The 19,425-nt window shown below is 56.8% G+C and overlaps 1 protein-coding gene across 3 annotated transcripts in view; it reads left to right on the plus strand.

Moving 5' to 3' along the window:
• PTPA (protein phosphatase 2 phosphatase activator) overlaps positions 1-19,425 on the plus strand; it is a 25,773-nt gene continuing 6,348 nt past the window's right edge. Inside the window, exons 1-9 of one of the 3 annotated variants that reach the window (XM_083807941.1) lie at positions 3-154; positions 1,931-2,031; positions 3,311-3,397; positions 8,408-8,533; positions 9,246-9,363; positions 10,847-10,946; positions 12,744-12,868; positions 13,366-13,466; positions 18,106-18,213. In XM_083807941.1, coding sequence (XP_083664067.1) covers positions 130-154; positions 1,931-2,031; positions 3,311-3,397; positions 8,408-8,533; positions 9,246-9,363; positions 10,847-10,946; positions 12,744-12,868; positions 13,366-13,466; positions 18,106-18,213 — 891 coding nt within the window. In that variant the 5' untranslated portion in view covers positions 3-129. Of the gene's footprint in view, positions 155-1,930; positions 2,032-3,310; positions 3,398-4,751; positions 4,918-8,407; positions 8,534-9,245; positions 9,364-10,846; positions 10,947-12,743; positions 12,869-13,365; positions 13,467-18,105; positions 18,214-19,425 lie in introns of those variants that run through there. The other 2 variants (XM_083807942.1, XM_083807943.1) reach the window with 2 other exon arrangements.

Consider the following 19,425-nt stretch of genomic DNA (forward strand, 5'->3'; position numbering starts at 1 on the left):
GGCTGCCTGCCGCTGCCCCTCAGTGCCGGGCGGCGTGCCCTTCTCAAAGATGGCCGCGGGCGGCTTCAGCGCGTCCTGGGGGTGAGGGGGGAGAGGTGGCGGCGGCGGCGGCGGCCGGGCTCCGGGAAGATGGCAGAGAGCGAGCAGCGGGCAGGTGACGGGGGGAGCGCGGCCGGGGGCCGGCGGGGCCCTGACGGGGTCCTGGGGATTCGGGGGGCTGGGGGGGGGCGGCTCTCTGGGGGGTGGCGGGGGGCTGCCCCGTTTTTGGGGGGAGAAGCCCGCTTTTTTGGGGGGGCTGCCCTTTTGGGGGGAGAAATTCCCTTTTGGGGGAGGAGGAGCTGCTCTTTTGGGGGGGGAGCTCCCCCTTTTTGGGGGAAAAGCTCCCCTTTTTGGGTTAAAACTCCCCTTTTGGGGTCCAAAGCGGCTGGTACCGGGCCGGGGGCGGTCCCTGTGCTGAGGGGTTTGGGGCCACCGCAGCAGGCCGGGGCTGGGCTGTGCCGCCCGCTGGTCGTGCCTCAGTTTCCCCGTGGTGAGGGACGGGCAGCACCGAGCCCCTCTCACGGCGGGACCGGGACCGGGACCGGGCTGGGAGCGTCCGGGTCCTGGGGCCCTGCACCCCGGGGCAGGCCCTGGCCTCCTCTCGGGTCTTTGCGCGTCGTTTGTGGCACCGAACAAGTCGGCGTTTGCCTTTCCCACCGCAGCTCTGGAGGTTTTCGCTGCGCTTGTGCCATAAGCTGTGTTATAAAGAGCGCCGTCATCGTGGTGCTAATCGCTGGGTGAATTTTCAGAAGGCAGGGATGCATCTTTCTTCTAAATTCCTCACGTCCTGTTCCTCTCATCCCTGTATCCGGGGTTTTACTGGAACCTATGATCGGGGACAAACCTAACACCCGAGGCAGGTGATGAGACTCCGTCAGTTCTTAGACGGAGAATCGTTTCTAAGGTTACGTGACAGATCTGTAGCAGATTCTCTGTGGTTCCTGGGATTTTGGGTTCCCTTTCCCCTGATCTGCCTGTTCGACAGCGCTGCTCTGCTGCTTCTGGGGAGTATCTCGATGTAAGTGCAGCCTGCGATGTTTTGGGGAGGTCCAGTTTGGAGCAGTACGCTGCGGAGCCGGTGCCTGAGCTTGCTGGGGCGTGGAGAGCAGCCACTGAAGTGCTGCCAGCGCTGAACAAACGCCTGCAGGTTTTTTAGGATTAAAATGATGAACCGGGCGACTGTTAAGAGAATTCACGAATTGACATTAGCACCCGGTTCCCCTAACAGGGGTCTGCTGCACCGCCTCATGCTAATTAAAGTTGCGCTTACAGGAACGTGTTTGGGTTGGGATGCCCAGGGGAAGAGCTGCGTTAGTGATCAGCACGCGCATCAAATGTTATATTAACTGGGCTCTGGTAGCGCTTTACGATTTAAATGCTCTTTGTAGCTTCCACCTGGAAGGTGCTGGGTCCTATCGAGCCCCTGGGCTGGCGGCTGTGGCTCTGGACTGCCGTCCTTTGAATTGTTCCTGCTTTGTCTTTGCAGGAATTGTCCCTTTTAGGGGAACGTGGTTCGTGCCTAGCACCCTAAAAGCCAGGCAGGGTTAGTTTGTCAGGGAAGTTCAGTGCTGCAGCGTGACCCGAGGGCAGAAATAATGAAACTAGCTGCATGTTGGCTGTGCTGGCTCCTGCAAACTTCTCTGCCTGGATTGGAAACGCGTCTTTAGTAGTGAAAACAAACGTAATGCGGCCTCCTGAAGCCTCGAAGGGTCCTTAGGGGAATGTTTCCGGGGATTGAGAAGGATACTGTTTGAGCGGGACACGGTGAGATAATGGCGCAGGCTGGGATGGGTTTGTTTGCTTTCTGTCTCCTGGGAAATTACTGCTGATTTCTAAGAGAGGAAGGTTATTCTCCGCTGCCTCTGGTTTACTTCTTTCTTGCATCTCGCAGGCACCTCGGAGGAGATGGCTCCTCCCATCCAGCAGAACTTCATGATCCCCAAGAAGGAGATAAACATCGTTTCTGACATGGGCAAGTGGAAGCGCTCTCAGGTATGGCTCCGGGTTCAGGGAGAACTGGTGAGTGCCAGGTCCGGCCTGGGAACAGCCACTGGGGAAATCGGGTGCGGGCAAGTAATGAGAAATTAATTGACCCGTGTTAAAGAGGGAGAGTCACTGCCTGTTTGTAGGAAAATGACTTGGCAGGGGGGTGGTGTGGAGCCTGGCAGCCAAATGTTCTGAGAAGGGTGTGAGCCAGGGAGAGCCCAAAGGCTGGGGGGGACTGGGGGTGCGTAAGCATTGCTGCTGCTCCCTGCCAGTGTGCGAGACTAGAAGCTGGTCGCTATTTCGCCCTACCTAGCCCGTAAGTTATATCAAAACTGGGTTTACCCCGCACTGTTTGAACTCAGCTTGGACGTGGTCCTGCTGCCTGCCCTCTAATAGCATCGGGCTGGGCGGATTCCTGGCGCCTGCCCACCTTGCTCTATGGAAGGGGCCAAGGCCTTCAATTTCCTGGGTAAGTTTTGTTTATAATATGTGTGGGGCTGGCGGGGCAGGCAGCTTCTCTGCCCTCTGCCTTTGAGGGATTGGGGTTACGGCCCAGACTTGTCCCTCCAGTTGGTCCTGCTGCTTAGGAACAAGTTCTTGCTTGATGACTGATCTGAGAAGCTTAAATTATAGGCAGGTCTTGAGCAAACTTGTGGATGCAGCTCCCTTTACTGAGGCTCCTGGGCTCAAGGGCTTGCTCCTGACCAGGATTTCTGTTCAGGAGGGTCCCAAGGAGGAAGAGATGGCAGCATGCTGCTCTATCCATTTCAGAGACTTCAAGCTACTGAACTGCTCTGGATTTGATGCTTCAGAAGCAGCATGTTTAAAGAAAATAGCAGTCTCCCATTTCTCCGTCACGCATGCACGCGGGGAAGAGTAGAAGGAAGACGGGGAGCTAATGGCACAGGTCTGGGAGAAGCAGTGCAGAGCAGGGTGTCTGGGCACAGCTGAGACTCTGCAGAGCCACGGGGTTTGAATTTGACCTGATAAGAGGCAGGGAGCTGAGGGAAGGGTTTCAGGGATGGCGTGAGCTTTCTTTGAATTCTTCCCCCTGTAATTTTTGCGGCGATGCAGAGCAATCAGTGCAGTCACCATCTGCCTCTGAGGTCTGCCAAAAATAGCAATAACCTCACAGCAAGCCCCGCGCCCTGGCTGTCTCCAGGAAGGCAGCACTGTGTTCTGGGAAGGGCTCCCTCGGTGTGCAGGAGTGCTCCCGTGCCACGGCGCTTGGTCAGACAGACCGTGGGTGCTCCCTAACGCCCTTCCCTCTCGGGTGTGCTCGCAGGCGTATGCGGACTACATGGGCTTCATCCTCACCCTGAACGAAGGCGTCAGAGGCAAGAAGCTGACCTGCGACTACAAAGTGTCAGAGGTAGGAGAGGAGTTTGGATCCACTCGTTTCTCCCTCTTTTCTGCTTTTTTTTTTTTTTTTTTTTTTGGTCTCTACAATATTTTTCCTAGGCAAGGATTGAATTGGCAGCGTATCTGGGAGCCAGGGAGTCTAAATGTGGTTGAGCTGTGTTTGGGGATGCAAATGTCAGCCTGCGATGCTCCCCCCAGGATGCAGAGGCTCTGCGTGTGCCTGTAGGGTAGGAAATCGAGCGAGTTACAGGTGGATGGAAACTGCTGGTAGAAAAGAAGATGCAGAAAGGACGTGTTTCGTCCCTGCTTTTACAGTCCGGCTTCAGCCGGGGGCGTTTTGTAGATGTGGTACTCCCTGCTGGCTGCAGCCAAAAGGCTGCGATGGCTGTTCTGTTCCCGCTTCCCCTGCTGCCAGAGAGGGAGCTGTGTGACCTCGTCCAAGTCACTTCTTTCCCTGTCCCTGGGCTTCCTCGTTGCTCAGGCTGTGTTAACAGCACCCATCTCAGCACCATGGCTGAGCCGTGCGAGGCCTGGTGTGTGTGTGAGCTCAGGGCGTGCCCAGCTGGGCCTGCATCCCCCAGTGTCGTGCTCAGGGCTGCAGGGGCCGAGGAGCGTGATACAGAGCTGGGCTCGGGGGAAAATTCAGCCCGTGGGCCAGGATTGCCCATTGCAGGTGACCATTGCCTGGCTCTGCCTGGTGCTGGGCCACTCTTACTGCCCGTTCACCTTTCTGGGGCACGGCAGGATCATTTGGGGCCGGCGTGGGTGTCGGAAAGGAGGGCAGGCACCCTCCCTGGTGTCACTGCCTTGGGTAAAGCTGTCGCGAGGTCGCTGGATGCCGCAGCGACCTGCAGAGCACGTGCTGGCCGCCTGCTTCGCTTCCACGTCGCGTGCTGAGTTCTCCCTTGTTCTGTGTTGCAGCGAGGAGCTTCTTGGGTATCTTTTTACCGTTGGAGCTTATCACAGCCGTGCAAGACAGCTGGGAGCGGCCTGCCCAGGGAAGATCTAGGCGGAACGGGAAGCAGGCTGGGGCTGTGTGTTTGTAGATCCCTTCTCGTGTGGGAAGGCAGCCTGCGACGATCTTTAACCGAGTCCTTTCTGTTTGAAACGGGCATGTTAGGTCCAGCCTCCCCTACAAGGAACCCGTGTGTGAATGAAAAACTTGCTTGTAGTTCGTGGGGGGGATCGGGGGATAATGAATGCCTCTCTAACAGGCTTTGTGGGCATCTTTTGTTCCTTTAATTCGGCAGAATGTGCCGTCAAATGCCGCTCCTGCTTTCCGCTGTTTGTATTTCACCTCTGAGTTTTGTCTTTGTCACGATCCTGCTCGCTCACAGAGCAGTTCTAGGGAAACAAAGCATTAAAAATGAACAAAACAAAGGGGGAGGAAAAAAAAAATCCCTCTTCCTCCAACCCCTTTGAGCCGGCAGCCGGCTCCCAGTAGCTGTGTCAGGGCTGTGTCTGTGCAGCAGGTCCCTCCTGCAATGAATGTGCTCCACGTGCGGCTCCAGCACGGGCGATAAACGAGAGGTATGGTCCCGTCCGCCTGGGAAGTGGCAGGGAACGCATCCCGTTATCCTCGCACGGGGGAGAGCACAAACCTGCGACTCGAGGCACAGGTGGAGCATCCCCTGGGCTGCCTCGTTGATGAGGCTGCCCGCTCACGCGGCTCCGTTTGTAGATCAAACTGCTGATCTTGGCTTTTAAAGGCTCGGCCCCTTGTGGCCTCTGCTTGCATCTCCACTCTGCTTTCTTCTCTGGTGCTGTACCTGCTGCCGATGTGCCTTTGTGCCGTCCCGTCTTCCTCCCTGATCAAATGCCGGGGACGCCTTCCTTTGGCAAATGACCTCCCGGAATTCTTTCTGCTGAACGCGTAGCCGCTGCGACTTACTGGCATTGCTTTGCCGCGGGGAGAAACAAACAAAAAAAAAATAGCGTGGTCTGCTCTGCTTGCAAAGAGGCAGCCTAATGCTTTCCAGAGTGGTGCGTGTCGATACCGAGCTGTCTGCTGCAGCGAGAGCCGGATCCTTGGGGGGCTGAGCCCCTTCTGAGACGTGCTGAGCTTGCTCTGCTCCAGCTGAGAAACTGCGTGGAGCTGCCTGGAGCTTTGCTGCAGGCACCCGAGGAGCAGCGGTAGCCGGGCGGGCGGCTGGGGCTCGGGCAGGAGGCTGCGGGGCTGACAGGCTGCGACCTGCCTTCTCCTGGAGGGAGCGCTGCTCCCGGGCATCTGTGCAGCGACTGCGGCCTGGGGCAGCTCTTCAGAGCTGTGACTTAGCTCAGAGGAGCAGCGCAGCGAGGGGAAGGTGAATTTTGGCCGCAAGAGGTGCACGCTTGCCTTTAAACAGCCCGCCTGCCTCCCTGGCCCTGGGAGAAGCTGGCCAGCCTGGCGGCTTGCTCTGGCTCTGGGAGGGAAGAAGCAAAAGCCCTGATTTAGCAGCTCCCTGCTCCGGCAGGGCCCGAGGAGCCCGCTGGGGCAGGCTCGGTCCCTGCGGGCAGCTCTGGCTGCTGCGCTGCCTCCTCAGCACCTCCGCCTGCCTGGCCCCGGCTCCTGAGAGATGCTGACAGGTCTCCGCTCCGCGGGAGGCTCGGCGGCTTGCCTTTGGGACCCGCGGCAGGCTCAGGGTCAAGGGGATGCAAAATCAGCACAACAGGAAGAGCAGAGAGCTGGGGGGTGGGGGGGGGCTGTGCGGCTGCCCTTGCTTTGATCGCTGGAAAGGTAAAGGCAAAAATAGAGCTTAAAAAACCCAGCCAGGCAAAACAGGGCTGCAGCGGCGCTGATGGTCATGTTCCCGTAAGCTCTGCCCTCCCCCTCCCTCCTTCCCCCGGCTGGGGTCAGCCCTGCGTGCCCGAGTTTCCTCTGCAGGACAATGGGAAGCTGCTGCTTTTAATAACCCCCCCCCCCCGTTTTTGTTTTTTTTTTTTTCTTCCAAAGGGCTGCGCGCCCAAAACGAGCCGCATCTCTTTAATTATTTATTGGCGCGGCTGAGCCGGCAGCTGGGTCCTGCTCGCCCCTCGCGTTCTGCGGGGCCGGGCTTCTTAATCCCTTTAAAGCCAGCGAGTGGGCAAGGGGAAGGGGAGGTTCGGCTCTGAGCTCCCCCCAGGCCTGCAGGAGGATCTGGGGAGGGGGAAGGAGCCCGTCCCCACCACCCGGGCGGCGCCGAGAGCGGTTGGAAATCCGGGAGCCGCTCATAACGAACTGCTGGTGCTGGAGGATAAATCACCAGCACGATTTAATTCCTTAATGCAGCCCAGTGCCGGGGACGCTCTTGCTTAATTGGAGGGGAAGGCGGCAGCCAGGAAGGGGCAGGGCTGAGCCCGAACCCGACCCAGGCAGCGGGGAGGTGCTGGGTTTCTGGGATGCGTTTTGGGGAGCCGAAGCGGATGGGGCAGCGCTGCCTCGGTCCGTGCGGACCCTCAGCACCAGCCCCTGTCCTGCTGCGTCCCTTGGCGCACCTGCACTGGGGACATTTGCGCTCCCGGCGCGATTGGGTCTCGTCCTCCCGCCCCGTGTCACCCCCCGTGTCCTTGGCTCCCAGGGAGCACTGCCGGAGGCCGAGCTGCTCCGAGGCCGTTCCCCCGGGGGCAGAGGTGGTGGGGATGGTCGGCTCGCCATGCGCCTGTCTCTGCTCCCTGCCCCCTTCGAGTGGCACTTCAAGGGCTGTGAACTTGCTGGGCTCGGCTGTTTGCTCGTCCTCCCGGCAGGCAGGATTGAACCGCAGCCCAGGAGACCAGCCGGCTTCGCGCAGTCGATGCCTCCAGCAAAGTCAAACCAGCCGCCGCTTCTGCCGTCCTCTTTGTCCCCGTGAAGGAGGAAACCCCCTCTCGAGACAGGAGCCTGCGCATCGCCCAGGGCCTGGCCAGCTGCTGTGGCTGCTGACGGCTCTCTGGCTGCTTGGAGGCGGCCGAGGAGAATCCCAGACCCCCTGGCAGGCTCCGGTGGTTGTCAGCAAGGCTTCCTGGAGCCGCTTGCGGCGCTGCCTCGCGGCGTGTGGCAGCGTAGCGGTTCCCCAGCTCATGGGCAAGGCGCGCAGGAGGCTGCATGCAGCCCCGGTGCTGATGCCGTGCTGTGTTGCCTGTGGCTCTCTGCACCTCGCTTCTCTTCCTTCGTGGCCACAGCGGTGCCTCCTCCAGCCGCTCTCCTATGTCCTGCACAGGTTCCTCTTGTTGCCCTTCCAGCAGCGGGTGCAGGAAGGATGGCTCTGCTGCCTTGCTGGTGTGTTTGTCTTCCCGTCAGCTTCACGCTTGTATTTAGACGTTTTCTGAGAGCCCAGGGCTTCTCGTCCTCGCTCTGATGAGACCACCGGTGGGCAGAGAGGCTGTCTCTTCCCAGGGGCGGGTTGTGTTTGGGCTGTGCATATTTGCAAGGTGCTGTGAGCACTGGGTATCGTGGGGCTGGAGCTGCCCCGTCAGCCTGGCCAGTACAAAGTTGAAGCAACAAGGACACACGAAGAAGGCTGAGTTGGGCCCAGGTGGGTGCTGTACAAGTGCAAACGCCCTCTCTGCTGGTCCTGGCTCCCGAGACACCCCAGGACAAGGGTGAGAGGCCTTGAGAAGGGAAGTTTATGAGCAAGACCACACAATCAGCCGCCGGTGAGGATATGCTCCAAGTGCTGTGCTGTGTCCTGTGGGACACGCAGGACCCTAAAGATGCAGCGCCTGGGTTTTGTGCTGGAGATCCCCGAACTGTGTGGCAATTCCCTGCCCGTCAGTCCTGTACGTCCTACAGCTGGGAGATTGCTTCAGCTCTTCTCCCTGAGGTTTTAGAGCGCAGTGCTGTTGCAGCTCATGAAAGGCCGTGTGGGCGACTGGAGAGCCTGCCTCGGGCTGGGCTTTGTACTGGGCTGATCTGAGGGGAACGAGGATTGCCTGGCCTCTGCTTTTTGGGGAGGGTTGGCACATCCCATTCCTGCTTACCACCCTTGGGAAGGATGGCGTGGGCGTAGTACAGGGCAGGGGTGTTGGAGCCTGAGGGGTTGTTCTGTTTCATATCTCTGACCCCTTCATCTCCTTGTCTCTGCAGCCCATTGAAAAGCTGGTGGCTCTTCTGAACACCCTCGACAGATGGATCGATGAAACTCCGCCGGTGGATCAACCTTCTCGCTTTGGGAACAAAGCCTTCAGGACCTGGTACGCCAAACTAGACCAGGTGAGCGTATTTCATGTGTAATGTTAAATGCAGCTCCTGTAGAAGGGCAGCAGGGTAACGGAATGGCTCCATCCCCGTGTGTTACGCAGGTGAGCTATGAAGGATCCACCTCCTTCTTGCCATGCATCGCTTACTGGTGCTGCCCTCACCTCTTGTGAGACCGTACGGTCTGTATAAATGCTCTCGGCTGAGTCTCCGAGTCCTGAATGAGCCTTGAGGCCCCCCCCAAACCCGAGGAAGTCCTTTGCTTTGTAACTTCCCAAACAGATGACAGAGAAGATGAGAGGAAGGTTGCGAAACTGCCTGACTTCCTTCAGCTCAGAGCGCTTGTCCTGCACCGAGCTCCGGAGGTGGCACTGGCAGAGCCCAGGCAGCAATGTCCCTGCGCGTGGTCTGCTGCTCCGCTAACGCTGCTGTCCTGGAGATGGCCCAGTGGGTAGCTGGGCTGATGTACCTGGGTGGTGGAGGGTTTTTTTTTCTCCAGGATGCGTGTGGCCTGCATAAGCGTTACAATGAGCTCTCCCAGAATTACTCCATCTCTGGAGGTGACTTCTACAACAGCAGAATTTGCTCCTCGCTCACGCTGACCCTCGCTGTTGGAGGAGTGCACCACTGCAGCTCCCCTTCTGCAGCAGTGTGAGCAGGGGGTGACCTGTCCTTGGGGACCGTGACGGGTCTGTACTCACTCGAGGGAGCCTTTTCTGTGTTCCAGGAAGCAGAAAATTTGGTGGCAGCGGTGATCCCCAAGCATTTGGCCAGTGCTGCCCCAGAAGTGGCCGTGTACCTGAAGGAGGCTGTGGGGAACTCCACCCGCATCGACTACGGCACAGGTACCTGGGCACGCACAGGGGTCAGGGCTGGACTCCTTTGGGTAGCGACCCTTTGCAGCCTGGCACTGCGTGTATTTAAATGCGTTTTAGCAACTGTTTTTAGTGCCAGCTTGCTACAAACACCTTCCTCCTCACCCCTACGTTCATCGTGGGCTAGGACCAAAGGGCCTGGGAGAGAGCTGGGGCTGGGAGCAGGGCTGTAGGAGCAGCCGTAGCACATACAGCTGTATCACACAGCTGATCCACAGCAGGCAGTTCAGAATAAAACACAATTGCTTGAGTTGTGACTAGGCTGGGAAGCAAGTTTGTGGTCAGTGGGAAGCGCTCGAGGTCTGGTGCTCCCTTGAAGCGACGTCGTTGCTTACAGGGGGACTTTAAAATCTGAACATTAAAGCATTTTGCACCAAAAAAGGGACTGAATTGTGGGCTGGAGTAATTGCGCAGGCTGCAGTTAGACCTAAATCCAGCCTCGTTGGTGTGAAACCATGTGGTTACTCCACACCCTGCTCCTCTGTCTGGAGGACAGGTGTGCAGACAGGGGTGTCCTCACCAAGTGGCAGGGGGGCAGGACATTGTGGGTGTGAGGAAACCTGACTTCGGACTGGGGCAGGGGGAGGAAGAGGAGGAGGACGTGGGTGAAAGGCTGAAGAGCTGGAGGCTGAGCAGTGCTTGCTAGGAGAGCTACGACTCGCCAGCACCAGGGGGAGATGTTGTCTTTGGAAAGGGACCCACAGGCTGGGATTTTGTCAGCCTGGGGAAGGAAATTCAGCCTTTCCTCCCCTCCTGCGTGTCGCAAGCCCGTGTCCCATGTCCTAACTCGCAGTGCCTGGACCATGGGTACACTTTGTTCGTACACTGGGAGCTGCATTTTACAGCGTGGAGCTGCTGATCTTGTGCTCTTCCTTGTTCTGTGGTCCCTTTCCACAACAAAACATCGCTCTGATTTTGCTGGTTGTTTCTTTCCCTGCTGTTAGCTGGAGGACCAAGCTGCTGAGGGTCAGCCAGAGATCCCGGTACCTTCTGGGACGGACTGTTCCTGGCAGCGTCATGGGATCCGCATCCTTCCGACACAGAGATATTTTTGAAGTGGGAGGAAATCTGTTTACTTGCAGATGTGAGGTTCGCTCACATCCTCTGAGCAGACGACTCTGCAGTGCTCCGCTTCCCCTGCTGTGCTGAGCTCCTGCCTTGCTCCCAGCACACCCAGCGCTGGAGCTGTTTTTCCACAGGAACTTTTTTCTCAAAGTTAATAACAGCCTTACAAATATCTAGCAGATATACTTCGGGTGGGTGCTACGTGGGGATGAAATATTGTCATCCCTTGTCATTAATAGGATAAGGTAGCGCCTTAGGGACAGCTGGCTGGGGTTTTTCTAGGGGAATGGGACTGCTGGGGTTTCTGAGGAGCTGCTGTGGTGCCCACAGAGAGGTTGTCCTGTGGACCAGGAGCACCGGCGTCACCTCTCATCTCTTTTCACTCCAGGGCACGAAGCTGCGTTTGCAGCCTTTCTCTGCTGCCTCTGCAAAATCGGTGTTCTCAGAGTGGATGACCAGATGGCCATTGTCTTTAAAGTATTTAACAGGTGAGGTAACAGAAGGAGAAGGGCTGGAAACATCGGGCTGTCTGGGGGCAGACCTCAGACGCTGTCCCCTTGCAGCTGTCCGAGGTGTGTGAGCTGCTACCGCCTGTCCTGTACACCAGACTCTTCCCGTAGTTTGGGCTGGTCGTGCCCCCTTTCTTCCATTCATCCACGCCCATTTGGAAGTAAGAAGATAAGATCTTGATAACAAGATCCTATTTCTGGGGTGTGAGCTGTGAAAATCAAGGGCCTCCTATGAAGCCACATGTATAATTAGAGAGCAAGAGTGCTGAAGGGCTTGCTGGCCTGGGGAGGAAGGGCAGAATGAGAAAACAGGGCAAATTTAAACAAAATAAGGAGGCAGATGTACTTCTAATGGAGTGTGTAGTGACCCGTTACAACCCCCTCCTAAAGGGGTGACAGCACCTCCTCTTTTAGGGGCTGGCTGCCTTTCTGGGAGGTCACTATAGTCGGATGCAAGGTATTGAGCTCTGCAGAGGTATGTGGGTGAAGTCCTGTGCTTTGTGATCGACTACAATATCTGATCAGCTGATCTAACATCTCTTCGGGCACTAAAAAAAAAAATAGTATATGAAACTGGCAGGCCTCCACTGCTCCTCTAGATGTGTTTCCAGCCCAGGAGCTGGAGTTGGTATTGATGAAACCGGCGGACTGGGCATGTGGAACCCAGAGATCTAATCCCAGCTGCATCGCTGTTTGGTGGCATGGAAACAATTTCCTTCAGGAGTACTTCCAGCTTTAATTTTCCACCTGAAAAGTGGAAGTAGTGGTTGCTGTAAGGCAGAAAGCTTTCTGAGCTCTTCTGGAAGTTACGGAGGAGAGTGAGAAGTATCAACGATTCCAAATAACAGTGGGGGTGGGGACGGATCTGCACCAATGTAAGACACTGCAGATAAAATAAACGCCTGTCACTTGCTTTCTTAGTGAATTTGGTGTAAAAAAATAAAAAATAAAGTAAAAACAAGGCCACAATTTTAAAGAAGTACTGGCATTTGCTGCTATACCTGCTGCCAGGCTGCTTTCTGTGGCAGAGGAGCTGAATATACATCCTATGTACTGTAATGTATGGGGGGCCCTACTCGCAAGTGATACACTTCGTGTCCTTTGCCAAGCTGATTGTTCCTATCCTCATGTAAGTCAATGAGGAGAGAAAATTCTGTGTTGGGTGTGAAAGGCTAGGTGATGCAGAACGTTATCGGCATCGACTCTCTCCGGTGGAGATTGAGGCCCAGCTGATTTGTTGCTTTTCTATTACACTGCCAGCATCACCCCCTTCCAGCCTCTCCCCTGGGCAAAATGCTGTTTCCCGTCCCCTCAGAGCGTTCTGGTATTTGTAGCTGAGTAACTGAAACAGGCTGAGGGTCCCCTTCCTCAGACGTGGGTAGCTTTGGGGGTAGCTGATGTTTCTTCAGGTAGCCTGAACCGAACAGGGTTGGTTACACAAGCCCTCTAGCTACAAAGGCTTGGAAGTCTCATTTGAGAGAGATGATGCTGAATGCCCATCGATTGTAATTTAATCCCAATGGGCACTGTGCTGGGAGCTCATCATTTTCCTTCTGTTAACCTGAGTCCCTTGCTCTGTCTCAAGACTGCCCCTTGGCGCTTCCTCAGCTGCTAAACTTGAATCGTGGTTTTCTGTTGGGTCCAAAAGTGGGTTTGGGACCCTCCAAGAGTAGATGGTCTGTCTGTTTGGGTTTCCCATGTGTTTGGTAAAGGGAGAAATCTGGATTTTGTGTTTGGAGTCCAGAAGGCAGCCTTACCTCTTCTCTTTTGTATCAGGTACCTAGAAGTGATGCGAAAACTTCAGAAGACCTACAGGATGGAACCTGCTGGCAGCCAGGGCGTCTGGGGCTTGGATGACTTCCAGTTTCTACCTTTCATATGGGGCAGTTCCCAGCTGATAGGTACTAATAAAAATCTGCTCGTGTCCCAGCCTGCCCTCTGCCCTGTCTGTCTGGGTTGCAAAGATGATGGGGCTTGGGACTGACTTTTAAATTCAAATGTGTCGAATTTGTGTAATACAGCGCCAGAGTTTGCTTGGGGCTTGGATTTTTTTCTCAGCTTTCCAAATAAAGCTAGTTGCCTAGGTTGGGAGATGGAAGGCTTCGTTGTACAGTACAGCTGTCTTTATTGCAGTACTACAAGCTTTTTGAAAGGCGAGCCTTGTTTTTGGTGCTAGAAAACACATTTTCTGCCCTCGAGAGTTTACCAGTTGTTCTCATTGCTAAGGCATTAGAGTTGGAGATGAGATGGAAGGGAGCAGCTCTGTGCTGACTTCTGAAAAGCTCTGGTGGGAGAATCATCTTTCTTGTGAAGGAGAGACAGGACGAGACCTAACTGAATTTGCTTTCAGAAAGGGGTGCCATACAGGTTACTTCCTATTGTCTTTTACTCTTTTCAGACCATCCAAATCTGGAGCCTCGACACTTTGTTGATGAGAAGGTGGTAAATGAAAACCATAAAGACTTCATGTTCCTGGAGTGCATCCTCTTCATTACAGAGGTGAGGTTTGTCCCACAGGGAAGTGCTCCTGATATTAGCTAGTTCTGGCTGTGGTTTTCTCTTCCTCCTTGGTTTGCTCTCATGGAGGTGTGCGGAAGAATCGTTGCGTCTGAGGTGCTCTCCCTGAATGAGTTGAAACAGAGATATTGAAGGGAAAGTGTAATTAAGCTGGATGGGTTGTGGATCGCAAACAAATAACCTTGGATCATCACTTGGATCAGTCAGTGGGAACTTGGATGGAGAAGACTGGTGCTTGTAAGTGTGCTAGGAAGATGAAGTGGAAGCTGCAAAACAGCTGGGCTTGCCAAGATAACCTCCCTTGCCTCCAGTCGTTGGGTGCTGCCTGGCAGGTCCTGGGCCTCCCCTTGCTTAGGGCAGGCTCCCATACCTCTGTGCAGCTCGGTCTCCTCCAGATCTGAGCAGATTCTGCCAAGAGTTGCCCATAAAATGTGCCTTTTTTTCACAAACGATCCAAAGGGGGGAGGGTGCTGAGGTTAACCCAGCTGTTATCAGGACCATGTTTCTGCTCGTGTATTCTGGGGTCCTTGGGCAAGGGACTGGCGATGTCCACGGTTGGGAATACGCAGGGCAATGTTTCCGAATGCGGGAGTTCACAGCTTCCTTCTCTCAGCAGCAGCAAACGACCTGCCTGTGTTTTTATCGTCCCCCCCTGCTGCACGGTCTGGGTAGGGAGAGGAGAACCACATGCTCTGTTGTGGTGAGGGATTTCCTGTCTCTGGCAAGAGAGAGGTGATGGGATTAATTTTGAAGGACAGAGTGCGGTTCTTCCCCTTTGTTCTCTTCGCTTTTCCCCCCTCTCTCTTCCCTCATTTAGTGATTAGATGAGAAGGGAGGTTACAGAACATGAACTTACGCTTCCACGTAGGAAATTTTCCTAGGAGCCTTGGGCCCAAACCCCAGGAGATGCTGCATCAAGCCCTGCTGAATCTAGTAGGGCTCGTTGGTGCTGAGCACCTCACAGGATTTAACCTTCGGTGCAGATTTAAATCATGCCATAAGAGGCACTGCCTGAAGGGGCTGAGCTGAGGACAGGAAATCTGTTCCTGCTTCGTCCTCGCTGCAAGCAGGAGCCAAGATGCTCTCAGATTTATTTTATTTTGGGCATCAGTAACATGAAGACAGTGTACTAGCCTGTTAAAAACCATAAAAACACGCATTTCTTGATGTGCACAGAAAATTCTGCAGTACGCAGATGACACGCAAAGTTAAAATACCCAGCACTAGGCTGCTTCTGGTCACTCCGCTTTTGCCTGCAGAAACGTAGCTTTTTAGGAGGCTTTTTTAATGAGCAATTACACTTCTTTTTTTCCGCACGTTTATTCAGAATCACGGTTTCTCTGCTGGGCTCCTCAGTGCCACCTGGTGGCAGGGAAGCCTCCTGTCGGTCACCCCTGGTGTGAGCTGCTGAGGGATTGCCACAACCTGAATTACCAAACGCATGATATTTTCAATCCATTTTCCTGCGAGCGCTGTTCCCTTTTTTGTAAAACTTTTGCCTTTAAAATGTGATTTTCCTCCCTTAAAATGCTTGGGAAGGTTGTTACTGCCACTAGGGGGTGCTGGGACAGCCCTGAACGCTTGCTTTCTCTCCAAAATCAACAACAAAACAAAATACCGGGCAAAACGATAGAAAGGATTAACGACTTTAATACATTAACGCTATTATTTTCTTCTGAGCTTTTCAGCTGAAAACAGCCCTCCTTTAAAGGTGTTAAACAAATAGTAAACACCGCAGCAGCTCCCATACCGGGTCTGGTAGGTTTTACTGACGTGAGAGCAGGTTTTGTTTCGGCAAGCTGCGACCAGGGTAGGTTGTTTTCTTTCAACCCAGCGAATATTCTCGGGAGCAGATATTTTTCTCAGCCTCTGGGTGACGTTTCAGGGATGTGAATGTACACCGCGGCGGTGCTTGCCACGTGTTATGTTTAAACCTCGGGCTCTTAAAGTAACACGGCGAGATGATGTCCAGTTTGAACCCGCTGAAACCTCCTCCCCGTAGCACCACCCCGCGCTGCACATGGACACGGCAGCAAGCCTTACGCAAGCCGGCGTGGTGTTGGGAAATCTGGGGGGTGGTTTTTAGACCTGAATGCTCGATTTGTGGGCTGGTGGAGGGTTACGGGGCTGGCCGGGGCTTGAGCTGTCCCCTGCTGTCGCCTTGTTCTCCAAGGTGCTGTGGGCAGAAAGCAGGCTGGTGCTCGGGGCTGGGAGGTTGGTTTGGGGCCGTTCTGCTGCGCAGCAGGAGCAGCGATGGAGCCGCCAGCTCTGCAGGGTCCGGCCTGTTCCTGAGCTGTGCAGGGAAGGGTGCCGTGTGTCACCCTGCGAAGCCACTCAGACGCCGTCTTTGAACAGCACCGTCCTCACGGGGGGCAAAACACAGAGCCTGCTCTTGAGCCAGCTGAAACCGAAGCCCGCTGGAAGCGCCAGCTCCCCTGGGGCCACCTGGGGCACAGTGGGCCCCCTCCGTGGGCGGCTGGGCAGCGTGGATCGGCCAGGGTTGTGTTGCTTTAAGAGCCCAGGGCAGGCAGCAAGAATTTCATCTCCAATCTGGCTTCTAAATTTGGAGGTTTGGGAAGGGAGGGCTCGGGTTTCGGCTGGAAGGGAAGGAGCTGACAGGAAAGCACAGCCTCAGCCGTCCCCCTCCCCCAGTTACTGACAGAGGAACCATTTACAAAAGGCTGATTCTCTTGGGAACGGAGAGGCAGGAACGCAGCGTCTGTGAGTAATTTCCTGCTCAATATGGCTGCTCTGACTCACTCCGTTCCCCTGGGGTCACTGCGGGACTGCAGCGCGCTCGCTGCCGCTCTCGCTCCCCCCCAGCCCGCTCGCTTTCTCCCTCTTCTCCCTTTGTGGCTGAAATGAGCTCATTTTCCCCCTTGTTCCCCATTCTCCTCCCGCCCCAGTTTGAAACAATAGCCGAGCCTTCCCTCGCCGGGCTCCTGCGTCCGGGGGGCCGTGGTCGTGGCCGTGCCAGGGGGCTCACGGAGCCAACGGGCTCGATTGTGGGGCCGGCTGCCCGAGCTCGCCGCCTCCGCGCGCTCCCCGCTCATCCGCTGCGGCTCAGGAAGGAGGGAAGAAAGCAAAACGCACTTGTGGGGGCTGCTGCAAGCTGTGCCCGCATGAAGGATGGCGATGCTGGAGGAAGGTTTGGCGTTGAAACACACACAACCAGCCCTGCCGTGCCGGGGGATGCTCGGTGCCGGCCAGCACGCGAGGCTCGGCCACACGTGTGCCCCCTGCTCCCCCGCCACGTGCTGCCCACCGGTGCTAAATCCCACACTTAATGGCACGCCGGCTCTGTCGGGTGCTGTTGTGCTTTGTGTATCTGCACGTTTCATCTTGTATCTGCGAGGGAGAGACACGGCGGAGGGGAGCAGGAGCAGCTCAGCAGCTCAGCAGTCGTTGCCCAGCTCGTGAGAGAGCAGGGACGGGTCTGTGCAAACCAGCAGAGCTGCTTCCCACCGGGCTCCAGCCCCGAGGTCAGCCTGCTCGAAACACGTTGTCCTCCGGGTACTGTGCCCCCCCCCTTCCTTTCCTTCTCTCTTTCTCTGCTCAGGCTGATGCCACGCAGACCTTGCAGGAGGGCAGCGTGGTTTCCTAGGGCAGATCGAGCAGCCTGGCTTTCTTTTAGAGCGGGCAGAGCGCTGCGTTTTGAAGCTGCTTTCCCACCCTCACCCCAGGCCTGTGCCTGCGTGGAGGGAAGGGGTTAGTTGTTCAACCCCGAGTCGGGAACAAGAGTCCAAGAGATTCCTCTCTCCCCACGTTCCTTTCTAGCGTGAGCTTCGGCCTTGTGGTTTCTGATGTCATGGGAACTTTGCTCAGTCAGAGAGGCTGCGTTATATTTCTTTTTCTCCCCGAGGGTCTGTTTTTGTTCACGGAGAAGAAGGGAGAGCGCTACCCGGGGAATCTGCGTGCAACCGTCCCCGATTGCAGCCTCCCCCCTGCCCTCCCTCCTCCAAACCCCTCGCCCTGGGAGGAGAAACGCTGGAGCGTCTAAAACAAATACCAGCAAAAAGTGCCTGCTGCAAGCCAGCAAGCTGCAGCTTTGGAGCCCGGCTGGAGAGCGGGGTTTGAGCGTGTCCCCGTGCTCCTGCCTGCCCCAGGGCCTCGTGCTCCGGGCAGGCGTGGGTGCGGAGCCACCGCCAGCCTGCGCTGCCCTCTGCGTGTGGGGAAGGCAGCGCGGCTGTCGCTGCCGCTTGTTGTTGATTTGAATGGGGAATGAGTCATTTTCTTGGAAAGCCCAGCAGTGCTGCGCTGGGAGGGCTCTGGGTAGGGGTAGGAACGGCGTTAAGCCGAGCTCTGCTGGGGGGAGAGCAGGACTTAGGTGGGTTTTTTTTGATGCGGTCGTTAAAAAGGGAGGTGTGCGTAGGGAGGTTTGGTTAGCAAAGCGGCGGGGAAAGGCTTGATTTCGCCAGGGATGGGGGGAGCTGGGTTGCCACGGCTTCGTGTGATGTGGCTGAAGCAGGAGGGAAGGAGGGAGGGAGGGAGGATCGGCCGGCACGTGGGTCGCAGGGCCCGGCGGGGACGTTCGCTTGGAGAGCGTGAGCGTGAGTCAGCGCCGGGCTGCGAGCGTCGCGCCTGGCCCCGCGCCTCAGCCCCGCTCTCGGGTCTCTTTCAGATGAAGACGGGCCCCTTCGCTGAGCACTCCAACCAGCTCTGGAACATCAGCGCCGTCCCCTCCTGGTCCAAGGTCAACCAGGGCCTCATCCGCATGTACAAGGCAGAGGTGAGCGCCGTGGGCAGCGGGGGCCTGGCTCAGCCTCGCCTGCTCTTGGCCGTGCACGTCCCTGCGGCCGTTTCGCCGCGGGTCAGCTCTTCTCTGCTGCCTCGTGCCCCTCGGTGTGGGGGCCCCATCACACCCAGCGGCTGCTCCTTGCTGAATGTGGCTTGGGGACCTTTGGCGGTGTAGAAGGAGGCTCCTGCCTGCCCAGTGTTTGCCCCAAAAACCAGTCCCAAACTGCCCTTCCTTGCAGGCACGGCTTCTGCCATTTCTCGTCTTCCCACAGTGCGAGACGCAGGTCTCCAAACGAGGTCCATTATCTTGACACACTCACCTTTCTGGTTCCCACACCACTCTGTTCCCAGCTGGAGGAGGCTTGGTTTTAACCCCATCCCGTGTTTTAAGAGCCCCAGAGCAGGCTGAACGCCTCCTGCCCGCCTCCCCTGGCTGCAAGTCGTGTCTGCGCAGCGCACCACGCTGGCGAGGCTGCAGCCTCCGGGGCTTGGCAGTCCTCCACCCGCCAGCCTCCGCAGGCTTTCCTGGCGAACCCTGACCCGGGGAACCGGGCAGTTCTGGCTGTCCCTTATCTCTCCTTCCTGCTGAAGCTAACCCTGAACTTGAGGAAGCGGGACAGGAACTGCCACATGTGGGCCTCCAGCAGGACCCGGCCGAGAGGCGGCATCTCGTGCTGGGGAGGCAGCGGCTGTGCTAAACACGGTGGAGGAGCAGGGGTGGCGCAGCTACCTGCTGCTAGAGGTGCGACAATCCCCTCAGGTAGGGCTCGAAGGAGTTATTTCTACACCCTGCGGTCTCTGCTCGGGCCAGCCGTGCTCCCGTTGCTGGGACGTGGGGCAGAGGCTGGGCGGGCAGCTGCAGCGCACAAAGGGGTTAACTGTGCCGAACTCGGCGCTCTCCCTCCCCCAGCCCTTCCTCTGCACTTCACATCCTGTGTTTAGGTTCCAGGCCACATACCTCTCTAATCTGCGAGGTGTCACTCCCAGGCCCGCTGGCTCCTTCCGCCCCCAGCTCAGCTTTCCTCCCAGCCTCCGAGGAGGAGAGCGGGGCCGGGGGTCGACCCCCGAGGGGTGCCTCTGTGCTGCCCCTCCGGGGCTGCCCTGGCTCAGAGCTCCCCTCAAGGCAGCTGGAGCCGCTGCCTGCCGGGAAACCCTGAGCTGGAGGCTCTGGTGGGAGAGCCGGGGGTCCTGGCAGAGTGTCCCC

The sequence above is a fragment of the Anser anser genome, assembly GCF_964211835.1.
Source record: "Anser anser genome assembly, chromosome: 21".
In the NCBI taxonomy this organism is placed as follows: Eukaryota; Metazoa; Chordata; class Aves; order Anseriformes; family Anatidae; genus Anser; species Anser anser.